A 22,260-nucleotide genomic window follows, 5' to 3' on the forward strand; every position below is an offset into this window, starting at 1 on the left:
CGAAGCGCGCAGAAGGTGTTAGTACGCCTGTCATTATAGTGCGGACTTTCCATAGCATAGAAAATCGCTATGTTTCAATTTGTGTAACTGAACTTGTTTCATATCACTGGTCATATAAACCTATGTAAACAGGAAAAACGCGGAAGAGTTTGGTCGCATCTAACTACAGCCCCAAAAAATACCGTTGGCCATACTGAGCCTAGCTACATTTACTGAGCCTAGCTACATTGCTAACAGGAGTGACAGCACGTCTGACTGCGTCTGACTGACTGGGAGGTCGCGCAAAGCTCGGAGAGGTACGGAGCAGCTCGTCTCAATTCAGATAAGAGCATATTTCATTATGGAAATACGGTGAACTGTTCCTTTAAAGCTTTTAAATGATGGTGAATTTAAATGACTACATGCTTTTCATTTCAGAGAGAGAAAGTGTGTGTGTGTGTGTGTGTGTGTGTATATATATATATATATATAATGTGTGTGTATGTATATATATATATATATATATATATATATATATATATATATATATATATATATATGGATATGGTATGTAGTATATATTTTTGTAATTATATATTTATATGGATATTCATGAAGTGTATATATGGTATATATTTTATAGGTGTATTAATGTAGTTTGGATTTCGGGGTAGTTAAAAAGGGGGTGGGAAATAAAAAAAAAAAGTATTGTACTTCTTCCCACTCCTTTTTCGAACAATGTGCGGTGTATTGTAATGTATTAGCTCTTGGTTATTTTATTTATTATTTTTTTGTCACTTTTTTTCATTTTCTTTCTTTTGTATGTACAAATAGTTACATACATTTTTATACATGTTCGAAATAAAATAAATTCATTCATTCAATTCATTCATTCATTCATTCATTCTGTTATGAATAAAAAAAGTGATCACTTGCAAATCACTGTGGAGTAAAAGGAATAAAACTTCAAAGAGGGAACACAAAACCCCAGCATGGATTATTTTCCGATAACAGCATGTCCCCAAGTGTGTGAGTCTTTACTGTGTGATGAGGTAAGAGATGCATGCGCTGCTTTGTGTGTGTTGAAGGATTTTTGAGTGTACTTCCTGAGTCATTGTTTCTGAGTGTCTATGATTGGTTTACTCTGTGTGTGTGTGTGTGTGTGTGTGTGTGTGTGTGTGTGTGTGTAGCAGATGGATAATGACTCTGATTTCTGGCCTGTAGTGAAGGAAGGGGGCCACCCCTTGGGGGGTGACACAAGCATGGCAGGAGCATGGGAAAGATAAACCTATGCTACACACACACACACACACACACACACACACACACACACACACACAATCTCTAACAATAGCCAAAAACTATTGTAACACATAGTTCTTAGACACCTCTACGCATCCTCATGTTCATGGATTACACACACACACACACACACACACACACACACACACACACACACACACGCACATGTCATGGCATCTGCTTCCTCCATGTAGATCAGCTCCCTCAGGACATGGATGTGCACACACACTCCATCTGGTTGCCCTAGGGATGTACACAAAACCAGCTTCCTCAGCACACACACACACGTACACGCACACACACACACGGGTGCCCTCGAGGGAAATGCTGACCCTCACCTCATAATCAAACCACTTAAGGATGAGGGCAAGAGACACACCAGACCATGTGCTCGCTCTGTGTGTGTGTGTAAAATGAACTTACCACAGCATCTGCTTCGAGTTCCAGGTGTGTGTGTAACAAAACCACAGGTCAGCACGTCTCCATTGGAATAAACACAGACAAAACAATCGAAAACTCCACACACCTTTTTTACTGTCCATAAAAGGAAACCTGTGTCGCTCTTCAGAATGAACGTAACGCTAAAGATGTTCAAAAGATGAAAATAAAGCTTTCAACCAAACCCCTGTTCCTTACAAGAAGACGAAATGGACTCGTGTTGCCTTTTCGTCCATCGTGTTTTCTTTTCTCTCTGAAACGAAATATTATTTTTGTCTCTCTGTTAAGATTCCTCGCTCACTCGCTCTTGTACACTCAAATATAAACTGAAGTCAGAAGGAAAATCAGCGTTTAAAAACCCACACGTGGTTTGATCTTTATTATCACAACACAGTACAACAAAACTGCACTGAGTAACAGTCAAAACAGAGCAGCTTATGATGCGTTTTTTTTTTAGAAATGTCTTTTTTGTAAATAGTCGGTTCTTGAGAGACGTTTAAAAGTGAAACGAGGACAAAAACTGGACAAAGTGAAATTTCTTTAAGGTTATTTGTGTTTAAGTTTATTATTACTTATATTGTGCATGTTTCATACAAATATGTTCACATGCGCATTACAATAATTAAGTGTATACACACACACACACACACACACACCAACAACAACAGCATTTCACAAAATTTAACCCCAAAATTGCTTCAAAGGAAAACCTAAAATATAATCAACATTTATTTAAAAACATGATAATAATAAAATAAATGAATAAAACTGTCTAAATATAAGCATTAATAATGATGAAAAGCCTCTTTAAAAAATAAGTCTTAAGTAATTTCTTAGATTTTTCAGATTATTCAAGTGTAGGTCATAAAAAGAAATTATACAGCCTGATAATAATCATAATTCATCTGTTTACTTAAAGCTAGACTGCCTTTCAGATTTTTCAAGTTCAGGTCATAAAAAGAATTTTCCACGACACTCAATTATTTTTGTTTAGTGGACTGAAAACCACTGAATTCGTATCACAGAATTCCAATTTTATTATCTTTTAAAAAATAGAACAATTAATTAATTTATCTCCATGTGGCCCTAAATTCTCCACTATTTTTTCCTGCTTCACCATGACCCAATACAAGATATGACGTCATGCATCACGTGGTGGGCTTTCCCCGTTCGCGCAAGGCATTGTCTCATCTCATCTCATTATCTGTAGCCGCTTTATCCTGTTCTACAGGGTCGCAGGCAAGCTGGAGCCTATCCCAGCTGACTACGGGCGAAAGGCGGGGTACACCCTGGACAAGTCGCCAGGTCATCACAGGGCTGACACATAGACACAGACAACCATTCACACTCACATTCACACCTACGGTCAATTTAGAGTCACCAGTTAACCTAACCTGCATGTCTTTGGACTGTGGGGGAAACCGGAGCACCCGGAGGAAACCCACGCGGACACGGGGAGAACATGCAAACTCCACACAGAAAGGCCCTCGCCGGCCACGGGGCTCGAACCCAGGACCTTCTTGCTGTGAGGCGACAGCGCTAACCACTACACCACCGTGCCGCCGCAAGGCATTGTGGGATACAAATTTGAAACAGGAGAGAAAAATGGAGGATGTGAGTGTGCGAATGAAATGTGAAAGACCGACTACAGTCGAGAAGAAAAGACGTTATGTTATATACGAAGGAAAGGAAACGCAGGACCAAACTAATAAATACCGGCGCTCAGCGAGCACCTCGGTGTGATCAGCTGTTCGTTTAGCGACAGAATGATGGAACTGTCAGTGCACGCTCAAAGGTAAACCTGCGCATGCGCACACACATGGACTTCCTCTGTCTGCTTGACTGCATGAAGTGAGCGATTTCATGCACATTATTTGCTTTAATCCCCTCAAATTAAATAACTTCCCAGCCACAGAATGGCCTGATATTTTGTGAGATATTACAGAAATAAACATATATCACAATCACCACATTTCAGACAGAACTAAATTTCACCAATTTTATGAAATTGAAAGGCCGTCTAGCTTTAAAAATATCTACAGATCCTGCATTGCGAAGCTCCCAAGGTAATTTGTTCCATAGTTCGGGTGCCGCAGATACAAAAGCACGGCCATCCAATGTGGTGAGTGTTCTAACTCCTGGTGTCTGTAATAACAGTTCACTATTAGACCCGAGGTGAAAACATGATAGCAATGAGTTCTTGTATACAGTCCAGGGCGAGGCCATGGAGATCTTTATAAGTTATTAACAATATCATAAAATCAATGTGAAATTTAATGGGCAACCAATGTAAATAAAGCCTTTTGTCAAATAATTTGTGAAAGTATTTACGCAAATACAGAATCAAATTGACCGATCTTGCAACCTGTTTATTGAACTTATTAAAGAATCATATCTGTTTACAGTTACTGTAACGTAATGTTCTGAAACAAGTTAACATGAACCAAGTTATCGCTTACGTTATAGCAGCTATAAATGTCGTTCCCTCACCAGCCTCTGATTTCTCTCTCTCTCTTAAATGTAATAAAACTAGAAAAGAAGAAAACAAAAGGACCCCCCCACACTACATGTTGAAAAGAAAAACGGCTCAGTATCCCATTATAGTGTGAAAAACGCGTTTATTGTGATAATTTGATATTTTCACGTTATTACGACGATACAAGAAACCTTTCATTTTATAACAATGTGCTATTGAGCTTGTAACAGAACGTGATAAATTACTGTTAGAACATAAAACGTTTCACTTTATAACAAGATAATTTAGGCTCGAACGTGAGCTCAGGTTTGAAGTCGAGTCCGTGTAATATGGAGTACATATTACACGGACTCCACCTCTGCCCGAGATCGAGTTATCTCCTTATAACGTGAAACGTTTCACATCATAACAAAATCAATAGTAAATTGTTATCACAAGAAACACAATAATGATTTGTACGTCGTAAAAATATCTCGTTAAAATGTGAAAAAACATTCAACTTTTGACATTATAACGATACGGATTTTTTTTTCGGCAACAAATCGCTGCCGTCCCCTACAACTTGTCGTCTTTTGTCCACGAGAAACCACAAACGATGTCGGAAAACATAAAGTTTTACAGCTTTCCCGCTGACACTGGAGACTCCTTCCAGAAACGATACGTAAACATGTCCTTCTAGGAAACTTTTTACAGAAAATTGCACGACTTCTTCGTTCAGTAGCACATTTTCATCTTTAATATTAGCCTGAGATTCTCATGCTGCATGAGATTATCCTGGTTGTTACACAGTACTATCTTGAGGAGGGAGGAGGAGGAGGGTCCGTCATGGTTCTGGATTTCTGAAGGTTCTACTTCGTAAGAGAAATCCTCTGTTGAAAGGTTTGACATTTAAAAAAAAAAAGTTTCATCCAGTGTGTGTGATCTGAGATGCGGCTTTTGTTTGGAGGATAAATAAGCCGTGTTTCGTCTGGTTAGTCAGTGTGTTTATACCAGACATCTTGTGTGTGTGTGTGTGTGTGTGTGTGTGTGTGTGTGTGTGTGTGTGTGTGTGTGTGTTGGGGGTGGGGGGCTAAATCACACTTGGTGATTGCAATGAAGCAATTGAGAAGAGAAGAGACGAGAAGGAAGGGGCCGGCTGAAGGGGAGTGTAGGTGCTGTACAGGAGATGGGGACTGGGCCCCCAGGCTGATGCTGCACTCCTCCGGAGCGACAGATGTGAGATGAAAGGGTGAACGAGGGGCACGGTGGGGGAGGACAGAGCAGGAGAAAAGCTGAGGTCAGGAGGTCAGTGGAGACACACAGTGGAGAGAGTGGTTCAGGGAGGAGAACGATCGATAACGCCATCCCTCGCTTTTCTCCTCCTTAATCCTTCGCTCTTTTGTCACTCCGGCAGGTGACAGTTGGCACTGAACAGACGTGGATGTCAGAAACACACACACACACACAAAACAATGGACAAATTACACACCCGGAATATCACAAACAACTTCAAAGTCCTCACTTTTTTCTTCACATTTACAACAAAGGTGTAAAAAAGAATGATCCGTCTTTTTAAAGTGCGTTAATGACAAAATCTCATTTCATAACAGTATAAAATGATTAAATGATCACAAAGTAATTAGAGGAAAAAGAAATGATAAAATTATACAAATGAAACTCATTTTTTTATTGCCCAAAGAATTAAAAATTACAAATCAGGAAACTGGATACTTTTACCAGAAATTATTTTTGTCCTTTCTAATGAACAGAATTGGATTAAATTTGGTGGCAGGTCACTTTGTGTCAATGTCGATCAGTCCGACATTTTATACAGTCTGTCCAACACTTCTTACATTCTGGAAGAAAATCAGGAAAAAAAATCCTGCCTTCCTTCCTCAGAAACACCCCGTATTTTTAACAACTTATCACTGTGCTCTGAAATGTTATAAATGAAATCGGGACCGTTTTTAAAACTTTCTTTGACTTTCCATGAGTCTTAATAAATAACACCGTAGTCACACGGTTTTAATTTCTATGTTGTCGGAGTTTAAAAAATGACTTCAAAAAGAAATTTAGCACAAATAAGTAATAAGTCTAAATGATGAAATACTGTCAGGTTTATGAGGTATTATGTTTTATGTTGCACCTTTTGAAAGGATCAACAAGCATGTGGAACAGCATACCAACCAAAAAGGCGGAGAATATTTTCTTCAATTAAAGCTGAGATACTGTGAAAAAACCATAAGCTAATCTTAAAGGAGAACTGAAGGCACATTTTTTATTATCAAAATTCTATTTATCTAATTTTATTAAATATCGGAATGCATTTTTGATCGCTATTCTGTCGCTGCTATAGCAAGTTCTGAGTGTTTGAAATATGCTCTGTAATATAACAGTCCATATGTCAAAGCGATGGCCGTAAACGAGATTCGTTGAGACCTGTGCGAGACATCATCGGACGGAAGTAAAACGTACAGCAGAAATCAAAGTGACCAACATCTACCAACGTTGTCAAAAGACGCACGCGCCCGCTTTCGAATGCTGACGTAATCAGGCCGGAAGTTTTGCTTGTTTTGAGAGCAATCAGGAAAGTTTGAAAAAAGTAGGCAGTAATCATCATTTAAACTCGTTTTGTGCAATATTTCGTTTGGAAGTTTTCAAAATGGCGGCACTGACACCTGGCTGACACTTCATGTTTCGAAGTCTCGCACAAGTCTTGTGAAGATCACGCGGCTAAGCGGTGCCTGCTGTGGACCATCTCATCTCATTATCTCTAGCCGCTTTATCCTGTTCTACAGGGTCGCAGGCGAGCTGGAGCCTATCCCAGCTGACTACGGGCGAAAGGCGGGGTTCACCCTGGACAAGTCGCCAGGTCATCACAGGGCTGACACATGCTGTGGACCAAATGAATTAAATTCAACACGGCTAAAAACCGAATAGGCCGATAAGTATAATATTTAATTGCAATTAGTTGCCAATACAAGTCACGATATACTGTAAGGTTACTAAAACCGAAAACGTAATTGAATAACACATTAATTAAGAAATAAAGCAAGTTTAAAAATGTCTTTAGTTCTCCTTTAATTGAAAAAAGAATCAGAAAATAAAGAGATCTTCCAAAATGATAGCATCTATCCATTATCTGTCGCCGCTTATCCTGTACAGGGTTGCAGGCAAGCTGGAGCCTATCCCAGCTGACTACGGGCGAAAGGCGGGGTACACCCTGGACAAGTCGCCAGGTCATCACAGGGCTGACACATAGACACAGACAACCATTCACACTCACATTCACACCTACGGTCAATTTAGAGTCACCAGTTAACCTAACCTGCATGTCTTTGCACTGTGGGGGAAACCGGAGCACCCGGAGGAAACCCACGCAGACACGGGGAGAACATGCAAACTCCGCACAGAAAGGCCCTCGCCGGCCACGGGGCTCGAACCCGGACCTTCTTGCTGTGAGGCGACAGCGCTAACCACTACACCACCGTGCCGCCTAAATGGTACATGAGCTCAGATAGTTCTGCCTGAAAAATAAAAGCAGCAGAACGTTGATGTCATGAACATGTGCCTGACAGGATTCTCCAGAAGGCATCATATACGAAATCTGATCACAAGTGGACAGTGAAGAAGCATTCTGTCCACTTGTGATCCGATCACCCAGGACGCACGTTAACACCAGACGTGAGCCATTTTGTAGTGCGGAAAGGGGCAGGGTTTCTTCATCCTGGAAGAAACCAATCGAGAACTTAATTGTCGTTAAGTTCATGATGAACACTTAGAATAACTTTTTCCTGATTTGCAGTGAGTGATGCTTCTCTCTAAAGGGACAAGTGGATGGAAGGCGAAACTGGGGGGGGGGGGGGGGGGGGGGGAGTGGCTGGAGGGCGAAACTTTTGCACATTCTTCTTTTCTTTTATAATTTTGATGGATGATTGTATTATAGTACCAGACACAAAGTAACTTAGGCCTGGAGATGATCTTGTCTTATTGTTTGAACGTGCAAACTCCACACAGAAAGGCCCCCGTCGGGTGCTGGGTTCAAACCCAGAGCCTTCTTGCTGTGAAGCGACAGTGCTAACCGCTACACCACCGTCATTTTGAAATAGCATTTTGCTTCTTGAGATAGCGCCAAAATCCACCCTATATGTTTCGTAAATACATTCAGTCGGTAAACAGGAAGTCAATGTGCAACAGACCTGAAAACGGTGTACACGGTGTAGAACCCCAAGCTGAATCTCGGTACCAAGTACCAAGCAGCTATGATTTGTGGTTGGTGAGAAAAAGGTTGTTTCAGACGGATGGACAGAGGTAAACCAGTATAAACCCCCCCAGCGCAGGGGTAGTCTATATAATAAGTGGCAAAGTTTGTTTGTTTGTTTGTCTCGAGCTAACGTTGCCATTTCTCAATGGATTTTCACCAAATTTGGCAAGTAGGTCAGGGGATGATCCGGAATTTTGCAGATATAAACAAAATTCATGTACGGGCCCCAGGGAGGTCCCTGGGGGACACAACATCCACCCACCCTCTCCCTCAATGCTTTTGATGTTACATTTATCAACACAAACTCTCGACAGATCTTCACTAAACTTGGCACGAAGGTACAGGAGATAGCCACAATTTGGCAGAACTCTAAAATTCCATATTTGGGTCCCAGGGGGTCCATGGTGGGCCCCTGGGTGGTGAATGTTTGGATTTTTGTTTGTCTTGGGTTAACCTCACCATTTCTTGACGGATCTTCACCAAATTTGACATGGAAGTCTGGGGGCAACCCAGAATGTTGCAAAATCCGGGCAACGCCGGGTAACCTGCTAGTAAATAATAATAATAATAATAATAATAATAAAAGAAAAATAAAATAATTGTACAAGTACAGTGAGACATTTTAATCTCTGAAATTTTTAAGGAATTTTGTATGATAAAAAGGGCATCTCTGCATCATTTTTCATCGAAGCACAAACTGTAAAAGTAAAGAATTTGTAATGAACATCAAATTTGTGGTTGATGACATTAAATGAACAGACGACTTTCCTCAAATCTGAGGATAAATGACAAAAAAGCAGTTTGAGCAGCTGAAGATGAATGTCGGAATGACGTTGGGGGTGTAAAGCGTCTGAGTGGAAGGAGAGAACCGGAGTGTCGTGTGTTTTTATCAACACTGAATCTTTCTGAGGGCAAAATAAACCTGAGCTCCGTCAAGCAGCTGCTTTGTTCCTGTTTAATGGATATTAATGGCCTCCAGTGGAACCCAGGAGGTCAGGTGTGTGTGTGTGTGTGTGTGTGTGTGTGTGTGTGTGTGTGTGTGTGTGTGTGTGTGTGTGTGTGTGTGTGTGAGAGAAATGGTGGATAAATTACAGACAAACACAGAGACACAATGCAGGAGCTGCGCATTAGAGACCTCGAATGAGATGACAGAATGAGCAGCTGCTGTAACACACACACACTCACAGTAATGCACACACAAGCCACTGTACTGCTGTTCTGCATCAGGACACACACACACACACACACACACACACACACACACCGATATTACATTAGTGAGGCTGCCCCATTCATGTTTTTTGACCTCAGTCTGCCTGCCACCACATGCTCTGTTTCTCACACACACACACACACACACACACACACACCAGCAGCTGTGCATGCACAATCAGCAACCGAACAATGCGTCCAGACTCAGGGATGTGTGAAGGTGTTCCACACTGGGCGAGTTGCTATTTTCAGCAGTGTACGCGATGATGTATTTCTTTCTTTTCTCTTTTTTTCTTTGTTAACTTTCCCAGACGTTCTCCCTAATTTAGTCAGGGCTAATTCCCACCCACGACAGCTACCAACCAGTGAGGGCGAGGACTCTCCGAGGCACGTGACGCCAGCCGAGTGCATCTTTTCAAACTGCTGCTCAAGCAACATCGGGGGCGGAGTAACACGTTTGGAGGAAAGTGCTATTCGCCCACTTCCTTATGCGTGAGCTCACAGACACCTGCGATCAGCTCGCGTCGCTGTGATTGACAGGAGAGAGAGATCATCCCAGCCTTCCATCCCTCCCGAGAGTACAGCCAATTTTGCGTTCTGAGAAGAACACGTACAGTACGATGCAATGGACGGAATCCAAAATCTGAAGCTGTTCATGTTATGAATGCGGAAAACTATAACGTAAATGAGACATTTATATACAGTATTAATGACATCGTTCTTTCTATAGGAACAGCACAAGTGTGATTCAGACACGCCCACTTGTTTCATCACACCACTGAAAGCTTCGCCGTGGATAATTTCGTGACGTTCTAATACACAGCTTTTGTTTCGTTCGACGGTAAGAGGAGTCTGAACAGATCACACGCACGTTGTGTTTAGATTACTGGACGTTCCTAATGTTGGATGTTTGAATCAATTCAGAACATAAGGCACATACTCAGATTCTGCGAATCGAGACACCAGTAATGTTTCTTCCTCATGACTTCTCAGGAGTTTTTTCCTTTGCCACCATCGTCTCAGTCCTGCTCATTAGGGACACATTTATACATGCGCATGTTTTTAAATGTATATATTTCTGTAAAACTGCTTTGTGATCAGAGTGCTACAGGAATAAAATCGAATTTTGTGTCTCGTTACGCTCCTGCGAGATCACTCAACGTACCTTTTAATATGTAGTACCGTATGTTGTTTGATCTAGTTTCACGTGTTTACTTTCATGTAATGTAATTTTATGTTTTATCATCGAAAAGAAAGCCTGGTGCTGACTTCAGACATTTAGATCATGTTTATTTTCACTACAGAAACAAGTTAGGGCCGTGTGTGTGTGTGTGTGTGTTTGACTGTCTACTGGTTTGAAGTGGTGCTCTTAAGACCTCTGGTGGACGATCGTGTCTTAACTCATGTTTCCTCCCACTTTCCAACAGTTACTATAGAAACAATGAGTGCATTCATCTAAAGCTGTGATTTGCAGCTGCACTACTGTCAGAACTGCTGTTACAGAGAATTCTTGGGTTTCAGTCACGTGACTTTTCTTAGCGAATTCACTTCCGGTAAAACAGTTGGTGGTCGAGCAAACCAAAATGGCTGCCGTAGTGCAAACAACTAGCGATAACTTATCAGAGTACGCTCGTAATCTAGAAGCCACTGCTGGCTTTAGATATATTCAGAAGATCCCTATGTGCAATGGAATCGACCCCTACAGTCTGGGAAAGAAGGATTTGTCATACGATCTAGAAAACTACCCTTCAGTCGAGTTCCCCGACATCTCGAACTATCTGGTGTTGCAGACGTCCTTCTACACCGCAAAACAGATGAAAGCGTGGAAGAGTACGGAGGCTTACAACTTTTTTGTATGTGGCTGGGTAAAGGACCTCGGGATCAAGTCGCTGCCCAATGAATCCTGGATTGTTTTTGCCTGTCTAAGTATGTTTTTTTTTTTAAAGTGCATATCACAGGTAAATTCAGGAGCAAGATCAATGTAATTCTCCTATTTTATATTAAACTTTGATCAAATATCTGTCACATTTTGCATTTTGTGCAATTTTATTTTTACCTTACGCAATACCAGAAAAATTCAGTTGAAATCAAGCCATTTGAGGTGAATTGGTCCGCCTCTGAAAAAACTTGCCATTTGGATTTCCCGGGAAACACTGATTTTCATGACGTCGCGTGCAGGACGCCTCCTTCTGAATCCTACGTCAGCGCTGGTTTGTTTATGAGAAAACAACCTGGTGGTTTTCTGCAAATTTCTTCAACGTTATCGCATAATTATTAAAATGGTTAACAGATGTATCATAGGAGGGTGTAGCAACACCAATCATGATGGGATTAGTACTCATCGTTTTCCAAAAGACCGGACAATGAGAGAGAAATGGGAGCGCTCGGTCTACACAGGCTGTGCACTGAAACCGTGCAAAGCTCTCGCAGCCTGCTGGCGCTTCCGCAGGTGACGTCACGAATCTGTCTCCAGACTCCCTTGGGATTTTTCCAGACGCGTTTTGTTATTTTATTTTTTTCTGCTGTAGACAGATGGCCTTGTGCAAAATTACCCTTCTGGATGAGTGTGTAAAGGGACACACTTCCATATAAAAAAAACGAAATTGGTCCAGGATATGCACTTTAAGCTTTTCGTTCACGTCTTTACAACGAAGCGCTGCGAGTTGAAGTGTAAACAAAGAACAGTTGACTTGATTCTCACTTGTGTTGGCTCTTATCTCTCAGGTAAATCATTCACAAAGATCATCAGAAACCCCTTTAAAGACCTGGATCTTAGTTAAACAAGATGGAGAAGAAGTGATCACGGCGCATTGTAACTGCACGGCTGGGGAAGAATTTTGTCGCGACCTTCATGCATATGGACTTCGTGAGGAGTAAACAAAGAAACAGCTGGAGACTTTAGCGCTTCGTGGCTAAAAAAAGTACCGTAAAATAACGACACATAGCAAGAAAAGTACTTGGAAAACACTAAGGACGTAGTTGAGAGAGAAATACAAACCTTTCACCAAGTCATCACTGCAAACTCGAGCACGCTTCGACTCGGCTCCCTTCGATTTCACTGAAAAGCCACCTTTCTCCACGCCTTTTTGTGAAATCCTGTGTTCGTTCACCCTTTTTTTATTAGTTCATGACGAACCCTGAGAAACTTTTATCAGCTTCACGGTTTGATCAATTCGAACAACGCAAGCATAAGGCATTTTTCACGCGAGCAATGAACCTTCTCCGTACAAACGCTTTGTCAACTGAGCTTTGGTCGACCACCAGCTAAAGTTCTGAATAACTAATGAGGTGGATGTGACGTCACGTGAAACCCAAGAATTAATCAACACCTTCTGACTCATCACAATCCCAAACTCAATACCGCTGTGGTGTAAATATAAACATCAGCTTTCACTCAGCAATTAGCGCAACGTCAGTGCGCAAAGCTAATGATGGACGAAGCCGCCATTTTGTCTTCATGCTCCTGAACAATCTGGAATATTCCACGCTCATCAGAAACTGGCGTTTTTTGTTTGTTTGGTTGTTTTTTTTCACTCGCTCAAACATTTTACCCCAAAAAGAGCAGCAGGGACTTTATTTCACTTCTTTGAGACAAATGTACATGATGTATGGCATCCAGAAGAATAATACCTTTTCTTTTTTTTTGGACAGAAAAACCTCAACACCTTTTCATCAGAGGCAATTTTTACGGTAAAAAAAAAAAAGATGGAAAATAAAAACAACAACAACAAAAAAAATCCCCGTCATATAATCGTGTCTTCGGAACATCATCAGATGACGTTCATTTGGAACAAAGCTGCCTTTGAAGGCAGCTCACAAAATTGACAGGTAAAACGAGGCCATGAAACCAACACGATAATTCAGTTCACCAGGCGAGAGTTACGGAAAAAACAAAGGTATAAAAAAAACCCATGGCAGCTCAGACTAAGGAATCCCGTTTCAGCGGCGTGGCGTGGCGTGTGGTGAGAATATCATGAACGACGGTAATGATGTAACAATGCAGCCAGTTTAACCGTTTTGTTCCTCGAGTGTGTGAAAAACGCACCACAGAAACAAAGTACACCGTTATCATCACACAATCACAACAGATATCCAAACCACGCCCATCGCTGCTTAGCAACCATCTATCGTCGCTGTCGTCTATTACCTCAGTCGAGCTTTCAGCACTTTCAAAAATTTATCAGTTATCGGAGTGACGTCATAAAAGTGACACCTGACATCCAGGTATCTTTTTTCCACAGACCAAAAAAAAACCCACAAAAAGAAAACAAGCTTTTTAAAAAAAAAAATCTCTCTGTAAATATTTAAAACACTGTCACGCACAAAACTCGACTCGGGAAAGTCTCAGGAATATTTTCACCAGAATCAGCGATGCAAAAAGCGCAGCCTTTGAGTCGGAGACATTAATAAACGATGCCCAAGTCGTTTCTCTGGATCTTTAGAAATCTCACATCGTTCTTGGAACACGGAGACTGTAGAGCTTCTCTGCTGTAGGGTCCGAGCTGAAAGTGATTACATCACGATATTTCATAATCATCATGACATCATCGTTAGCACTCTGTGTTTTCAGAAGGCGGTGCCTAATTAGCGTTTGTGCTCCTGAGTTGGGGGATCAGTCTCATTCAGAAGGACACCGTTTGGTTTGCGCGCGTGTGTGTGTGTGTGTGTGTGTGTGTGTGTGTGTTTTTTTTTTTTTTAAAGACGATCCTGTTCAACTGGTAAGAGTAAAATGTAAAACTGAGCAGAATTTCCTCTCGGATTGATGAGACTGTGATAAAGTTAGCGTGGTCTGCATGAGCGCAGTCATGACGCCGTTTGGAACGTTTTTGGCAGTGACGCTGTTCGATCTTCGCTGTCGTCTAAATGAGCGGCGGTTTGCCGTTGACCCTCTCGTGCAGAAGCGTCAGCGCCCCGGAGGCGAATTCGCGCAGCACCTGCACGGTCTCCCTCTGCAGCCGCAGCGATTCCCGCGCAAACTCCTGCTGCGTCTCGGCCAGCTGCTGCACCGACTCGGCCAGGAGCTCGAGCGAGCGTGACACCGTGCCCAGCAGCGCGTTCGTCATGTGCTGCTCCTGCACACTCAGGCTCGCGCTCTGTGCTAACTGCTCACGTGCGCTCTCTGACTCCGCCCCCGCCTGAGCGTGACTGGTGGAGGAGGAGGACACGTGTGCGGCATTGCTCAGATTCCCATCATCCTCCGTGTACGAGTTATTCATCGACGAGGGGAACATGTCGTGGTGGTCGTCATCCGAGTCCACCCCACGGGAGTCAGCGTCTGCAAGTCAAAACATCACGACAGGTTCAAGCAGAATGTTTTCATGCATGTTTCAATTCCGATCTGTTTCTGAGCGAGTCTTTTTTTTTACCTGTGGTAGTCGGGGGGTCAAATTTCATCTCGAACCCCCCCACAGGGGCTCCTGCAGGGGGCGGGGGCATCGGCCTCATCTCGTTTCCCGATCTGGGAGAATCCTGAACGGACCCCGGCCCCATGAACGCGATGTCATCGTCCTCGTCCGCTCCGGCCGGGTCCTGATCCTCGCTCCTGCTGCGTCCCCGTGACGAGCGCGCCGCCTCCCACGGCTTCTTGTCCAGCTCCAGAATGGAGCCCACAATGTTTTCAGTTTGCGTGAGTTCTGAGGAGTGGGGCAGAGCCACACCCGAGTGAAGCGCCGCGATTTTGCGCTTGGTGTCGCATTTGAGGTCAGACCACTTCTTGATGACCTCGCCCACTTCACGGTCACACTCGCCGATTTCGTTAATGCGCTGTGTGATCTCCGTCCACTTCCTCCTCTTCACATCGCTGGGAATGCCTGAATTAAATTTACCTAAACACACACACACACACAGTGTTTATATTATTATCTCCTGATTGGACAAACCAGAATTTTATTCGCGTCCAGGCGACTGACTTGTCCGCTCATGTTCGACGAGTTTATTACCTTACTGATGACTGATATAATTTCCTTTTTCACATTTTTTTCTAATGAATACGTTTGTCCTCCTTCACTGATGAACAGAAACACAGTTTTACCGTTTAATTAAATTTATGGCTCAAAGTGTCTCTTTTCTAAGGGAGAACTCATTTTACCATAATCAGTGTTTTATTATCAGACACGTCCTGACAGGTTGCAGGTTTTATGATATCGGTATCCAGCATCATGATCAGTGAATCCCGGCCTCAGCAGGACATCGCTCACATGCACCACAGACTCACCCACAACAATGTGCCGGTTTTTGCGCACTTCGTCCAGCAGAATGTGCACTTCGCTGAAAGTGAAGTTGGCTTTGCGCTTCTTGTAGCGCACCGCGCCGTCCTGGCTGAGGTGGAGCGAAGACGCCGCCGATGACGACATTCTGATCTCGCTTCCGAGTCACTTTCTCCTCCTCGTCAGCTTCCTGTCCGGATGGAAACCGTGGATCAATACACGAGATATGAGAGTGCTCGTTAATAATACATTGTCGTAATGCAACTCCAAACCATCTTGAGTGTCTTTACGGGAGTCTTGGCCTGAAGCTGAACATCAAGAAGACCAAAGCGCTGTTTCAGCCACCCCCAAAAGTAGCTACAGAAGACCCACACCTTATAATCAATGGCACGATTTTGGAAAATGTCACCCATTTTCCCAACCTTGGAAGTCACCACCTCTCTGCAACTGCAGATATCGATGCGGAAGTACAACATCGGCTAAGCTGTGCCTGTGCTACTTTTGGGCGGCTCAGAAAACGAGCTTTTGACGGAAAGGACCTTCATCCTGAAACTCGTGTCTACAAGGCGGTCGTTATCCCAACGCTGTTGTATGCAAGCGAGACCTGGACGACTCACCTGAAAAGCCTAGAAAAGGACAATCAACGTTGTCTTTGCAAGCTGGCGAGACAAACGAACAAACAAACAAACATAAGTGTCTTGGAAGAGGCAAACTGTACAAGTATAGAAACTATGATTGTCCGTAACCAGTTGCGCTGAACAGGGCACGTCCTGCGGATGCCTAACCATCGATGCTTCTGTTTTCCCAGTTACAAGAGGGCCAACGGACACAGGGGGGCCAATGCAAACGTTTCAAAGACAATCTTAAAGCAAACCTCAAGACATGCAATATTGACGGTGACAACTGGGAAGGTCTAGCAGTAGACCATTCTGTTTGGAAGCGTTTGGTGGCCGAGGGCACCAAGCTTTATGAAGAGAGCCGACACCGAGATACTACGAAGAAGAGAGAGAGAAGGAAAGAACGGCAATGTAGCAACAACATCTCTCTTCCTCCAGGGACTTCTACCGAATGCCCACACTGTCACAGGATTTGCAAATCTAGGATCGGCCTCGTTAGCCATCTGCGGGCCCCAAACAATAAGAGAACCATCCTACTCGTTTGCCAGCGATAGCCGATGATGATTACGATATGATCAGAATATTTTATTGACGCTTGCAGAGTCAGACAGTATTCTAAACACAGACCTCGACGCAATTAACGTTCTGTTGTGAACAAGTTCTTACCAAATCTGTACGCGTGATATTACGGACAATCAAGAAATTAACATATTGTTTCAGCAAACTGTCGCTTTTCTTATTTTGTAGGTTTCAGTTGGTCAGTGGCTCAGGGTGAGTTTCTCGCTTTAAGTCACTTTGGACACTGAACAGATGGATCTCAGGTGTTAACCTGTTTGATTGGTCACATGAATGGAATGGGCTGAATCCAAAAACACCTCTAAATATCTGTATTCCGGAGGCTAAAACATTACTGCACACACTTAAAGGGAAACTGAAGGCAAATTTTTTATTATCAAAATTCTATTTATCTCATTTTATTAAATATCGGAATGCATTTTTGATCACTATTTTGTCACTACTATAGCAAGTTCTGAGTGTTTGAAATATGCTCTGTAATATAAAACAGTCCATATGTCAAAGCAATGGCCGTAAACGAGATTCGTTGAGACCTGTGCGAGACATCGTAGGACGGAAGTAAAACGTAATATAGTGGAAATCAAAGTCACCAACACTGTGTCCGAAATCGCTCACTCATTCACTACTCCCTACTAGGGTTGCAAAGGGGCGGAAAATTTCCGGTATATTTCCAGAAACTTTAGTTAGGGAATTTTGCTTCCACACACTGGATGGCGTATGTGGCATTTTTCTGTTAAATAAGATGACAAAAAATGCAAATATGTAGATAGCAAGCTGAACTAATGGAAAGGTCTTCAAAACATTTAAAATTGATGAAATCTTGTGTCGTTACATAAAACCGTCTAGCAGGAGGCAGAAGAAACAGCATCACGTTTTGCGGTAGCTAGCACCATGATAAGCTAACTTCTTTAATTAAATGGTGCTAGCTAGCTTACATTTAGCATATCTGGTTTACCAGTAAGCTAGCAATAGATTTTGATTTTGCTAGTTAAACTTTAACACCGTAGATCAAATATCATCAACCTCATATCATCATCATCATCATCATCATCAAAATGTACTTGACTGTATGTAGTCCTTTGGCTCAAATGCTTCAATAGTCTGTATCTGTGTTGTGGGCTCAAAAAAGTTACTTTAGTAGTTCAGAATTCTAGAAATCATTGTGCATGTATGTGATGGAGGAATGCACAATGCATGTAGGGGGTGTGGCCTCAATAGCTCTACAGGAAGTAGTGTGCTATGTCCCTGTGATTGAGGAATAGCAAATTATACTCAACTGTACTCACATCAAATCTGATAGTTTTAGCCAAGATTACGCTACAATATTTTTTCTACCAACTATATTTATGTTCCCAACCTTCAACTTTTGATAATTCCTGTTAATTCCCATGGAAAGTTTCCAACTTTGAAAATTCCCGGAATTTTGCAATCCTACTCCCTACTCACTATACAGGGAATTACGACATACCTTAGTGAGCAGAACTCTGCCTTTCAGAGACGAGTCTCTTTGGAACCACAGGTTAAGAACCTTCTGTGTCTTTTCAATGATTGGAGAGAAGTTTAGATTGACTCTGGATTTTCTAGATTTAGTAATACGGACACCGAGGTATGTAACAGAATTTCTCGATTATTCACCAACAACAATTCACATTGATTAAGACTGAAGGAGAGCCCAGAAGCCTTGGAGAAGGACTGGATAGTGCTGCATGCTACTGACATCTGGGAAGCGTCTTTAAGAAACAGGGCCGTATCATCCGCAAGCTGACTGATTATTATTTTCTTGTTTGCAATACTAATGCCTTTAATAAGACTGTTTTTAATGTGCAAATTGAGAAGCTGGGCAGCCAGAAGAAAAAGGTCTACAGATAGAGGACACCCTTACCGGACTCCATGATTTAAAGGGGAACTGAAGTCATTTTTAAACGTGCTTTATTTCTTAATTAACGTGTTATTCAATTCCGTTTTCGGTTTTAGTAACCTTATATCATGACTCGTGTTGGCAACTAATTGCAATTAAATATTATACTTATCAGCCTATTCGGTTTTTAGCTGTGTTGAATTTAGTTCGTTTGGTCCACGGCAGGCGTCGCTTATCTGCGCGATCTTCAAGAGACTTGTGCGAGACTTTGAAACGTGAAGAAGTGTCAGCCAGGTGTCAGTGCAGCCATTTTGAAAACTGTTTTCTAAATGAAATATTGCACAAAAACGAGTTTAAATGACAATTATTGCCTACTTTTTTCAAACTTTCCTGATCGCTATCAAAACAAACAAAAGTTCCAGCATTCGAAAGACGGCGCGTGCATCTTATGACAACCCGTGTCCGAAATCGCTCCCTACTCACTATATAGCGGGGACGCCATTTTGTAGCGCTGTCCGAAACCTTATTGAGGATTATTTACACCCTATATAGTGCACTCAAAGTATCCCACAATACATGACGAAAAGTAGTGTACAACGATGCTCACTAGCAATATACCCCATCACGCATTGCAGTCGCACTGAAAGAAATCAAATTAAGTCTCAAATTTGATTTAATCAAAAGCAGCGGCAAAGAAGAACATATTCAGCCTTGATTTAAAAAGAGCTGAAAGATGCAGGTACTTTGTATTTATTAATGTAGGAAATGCGCTCAGTATAAGATGGATTTATCAGAAAAATACAACTCATCTCATCTCATTATCTCTAGCCGCTTTATCCTGTTCTACAGGGTTGCAGGCGAGCTGGAGCCTATCCCAGCTGACTACGGGCGAAAGGCGGGGTACACCCTGGACAAGTCGCCAGGTCATCACAGGGCTGACACATAGACACAGACAACCATTCACACTCACATTCACACCTACGCTCAATTTAGAGTCACCAGTTAACCTAACCTGCATGTCTTTGGACTGTGGGGGAAACCGGAGCACCCGGAGGAAACCCACGCGGACACGGGGAGAACATGCAAACTCCACACAGAAAGGCCCTCGCCGGCCACGGGGCTCGAACCCGGACCTTCTTGCTGTGAGGCGACAGCGCTAACCACTACACCACCGTGCTGCCCACAAAAATACATGCGTGGGTTTATTATTTTGAAAATTCACCAGCCGACTGATCTGGCACGTTTTAATCGTGCGCCAGTAATGACGTAAATACCAGCGCGACGGACTAGTGTCCGAAAGAGGTTTTTTAATTTTACCAATGAGCTCAATATATAGTCCTCTACATCAGCCTTTCTCAACCGGGGTGCCGTCTGGCTTCGTTAGGGGTGCCGTCAAAAAATTATATATTCTAACATTGAAATAAATAAAATGAATTAAAATTCCAAAAAACGATAGTTACACTAATGCAGATCATCGCCGCCTCATGCATCATCAAAATTTGTCTCACAGCCCCCTTTCCCAGGTCACAACGTCACTGCCGGGTGTCAGCGTATGGTCAGCATGACTGCGTATATTTTATATGGGGGTGCCTTGAGAATTTGCATACTTCTAAAGGGTGCTGTGACTGAAAAAAGGTTGAGAAACGCTGCTCTATATAGCAATTCCCTATATAGTGAATGAGTGAGCAATTTCGGACACAGTGTTGGTCACTTTGATTTCTGCTGTACGTTTTACTTCCGTCCTACGATGTCTCAACGAATCTCGTTTACGGCCGTTGCTTTGACATCTCATCTCATCTCATTATCTGTAGCCGCTTTATCCTGTTCTACAGGGTCGCAGGCGAGCTGGAGCCTATCCCAGCTGACTACGGGAGAAAGGCGGGGTACACCCTGGACAAGTCGCCAGGTCATCACAGGGCTGACACATAGACACAGACAACCATTCACACTCACATTCACACCTACGGTCAATTTAGAGTCACCAGTTAACCTCGCCGGCCACAGGGCTCGAACCCGGACCTTCTTACTGTGAGGCGACAGCGCTAACCACTACACATAAAATGAGATAAATAGAATTTTGATAATAATAAAAAAAATGCCTTCAGTTCTCCTTTAACAGAAATCTCGAGGAGGTGCCACTGCTTAGTTTAATACAGCTGTTTCCATTAGTGTATAAGGTTTGAACTGATTTGTGAAAAAAAAAGACCAAAACTAAATTTGTTTTAGACCTGACATCATAAAATCATGTCCCAAAGAATCAAAGGCTTTATAGAAATCTAAAATAATAATAATAAAACTGTCATCATAAATCAACTCTGAATAATCTAATCCATCTAAAAAAATTTTTCTAATCCATCTAAAATGAGAGACACTCTCAGAATGACGTCAACCTATTTAAAGCAAAGTTACTCTGAGTGACGTATAATTAACGCGACGGACTTCAGTTTCATTACTAAGAGACGAGAAACTGCACAAAAACAACTCTTTTTTAATAAAACATCAAGCTTGACTTTAATTCACGACTTCATAAAGACTTGTTAACACACACAGAGTTTTATATTTTTATATATTTGACCCGGTTTAGTGTTTAATATTCATTTCAGTGCCAGCGCGCGAGCAGTAACTATGGAAACAAGGCGCCGTCATCAATCCGGAAGTAGTTTCTTTTTACATCTCTGAAGAAAGTGAGGCTGCAGCGCCATCATGCTTAGCTAGCTAAATAATCCAGATAGCTAGATAAGCGCTTTAAAAGCATCTCTCGCCTGATAATCAGCTCGTGTCTGAATTTTTAATTCACCTCCGCGTTACGGATGTGATATGAATCGAACGCCTCATGCTGGTCGGAACATTAGTGCCAGAGGAACGGGTCAGAACCGGTGACATTTTAACAATAGCTAGCTACCGAGCAGCTTCACGGAACCCGGGGGTGTTTGTTTATTCTCTCCCCCCGGACACTTCCTGGCTAGTTCGAGAAAATGTCCTCGGAAACATACAAATCACGCGGTGCGAAAGATTACCTCAAAAAACCGGATGTTTCCGCGTTTGCGTCCAGAAATCCTGAAAGTTCGTCCAGGAGCAGAAAAAGCAGCAGCAGCGGCGACGCGCAAACTCAGTGTCCTCCTCTTCCTGGCCTGCAGTTCCTGAGTTCGGCCACAATGGCTGAGCAGTGGCGCTGTTGAGCACCTAACCTCACACTGGCAGCCCTGCTGTAGCTAAAGCTCATCAGCAGCTGCTCAGCCTTCCTTTCCTGCATCAGCCTGTGTTTATCTCACACTTCAACATAAATCCATCCATAAATACATTCCTCATGCATTGCTTGGTGGTTTATTTCAAAATTAGTCCACTAATTGTCC

General features: G+C 42.5%; 1 protein-coding gene across 1 annotated transcript; it reads right to left on the reverse strand.

The window, feature by feature from the left end:
- Positions 1-13,209: 13,209 nt before the first annotated feature.
- On the reverse strand, positions 13,210-22,028 carry zgc:153990 (uncharacterized protein LOC768125 homolog). The gene is made up of 4 exons (XM_060912682.1): positions 21,925-22,028; positions 15,865-16,046; positions 15,017-15,475; positions 13,210-14,925 (listed from the first exon to the last, which is right to left on the reverse strand). The coding sequence occupies exons 2-4, from the start codon at positions 16,001-16,003 to the stop codon at positions 14,510-14,512; spliced, it is 1,014 nt and encodes a 337-aa protein (XP_060768665.1). The 5' UTR covers positions 16,004-16,046; positions 21,925-22,028; the 3' UTR covers positions 13,210-14,509.
- Between the last annotated feature and the right edge of the window lie 232 nt (positions 22,029-22,260).

This window comes from Neoarius graeffei, chromosome 28 (genome assembly GCF_027579695.1).
Source record: "Neoarius graeffei isolate fNeoGra1 chromosome 28, fNeoGra1.pri, whole genome shotgun sequence".
Classification (NCBI taxonomy): Eukaryota; Metazoa; Chordata; class Actinopteri; order Siluriformes; family Ariidae; genus Neoarius; species Neoarius graeffei.

What these genes read in the sequence shown, in the direction of transcription:
- zgc:153990 (XM_060912682.1), bottom strand. Translation starts at nt 16,003, where the DNA reads ATGTCGTCATCGGCGGCGTCTTCGCTCCACCTCAGCCAGGACGGCGCG. An exon ending in AAACCGGCACATTGTTGTGG is followed by an intron (nt 15,476 to 15,864) that starts GTGAGTCTGTGG and finishes GTGTGTGTTTAG; the next exon opens with GTAAATTTAATTCAGGCATT. An exon ending in TGACCCCCCGACTACCACAG is followed by an intron (nt 14,926 to 15,016) that starts GTAAAAAAAAAG and finishes TTTGACTTGCAG; the next exon opens with ACGCTGACTCCCGTGGGGTG.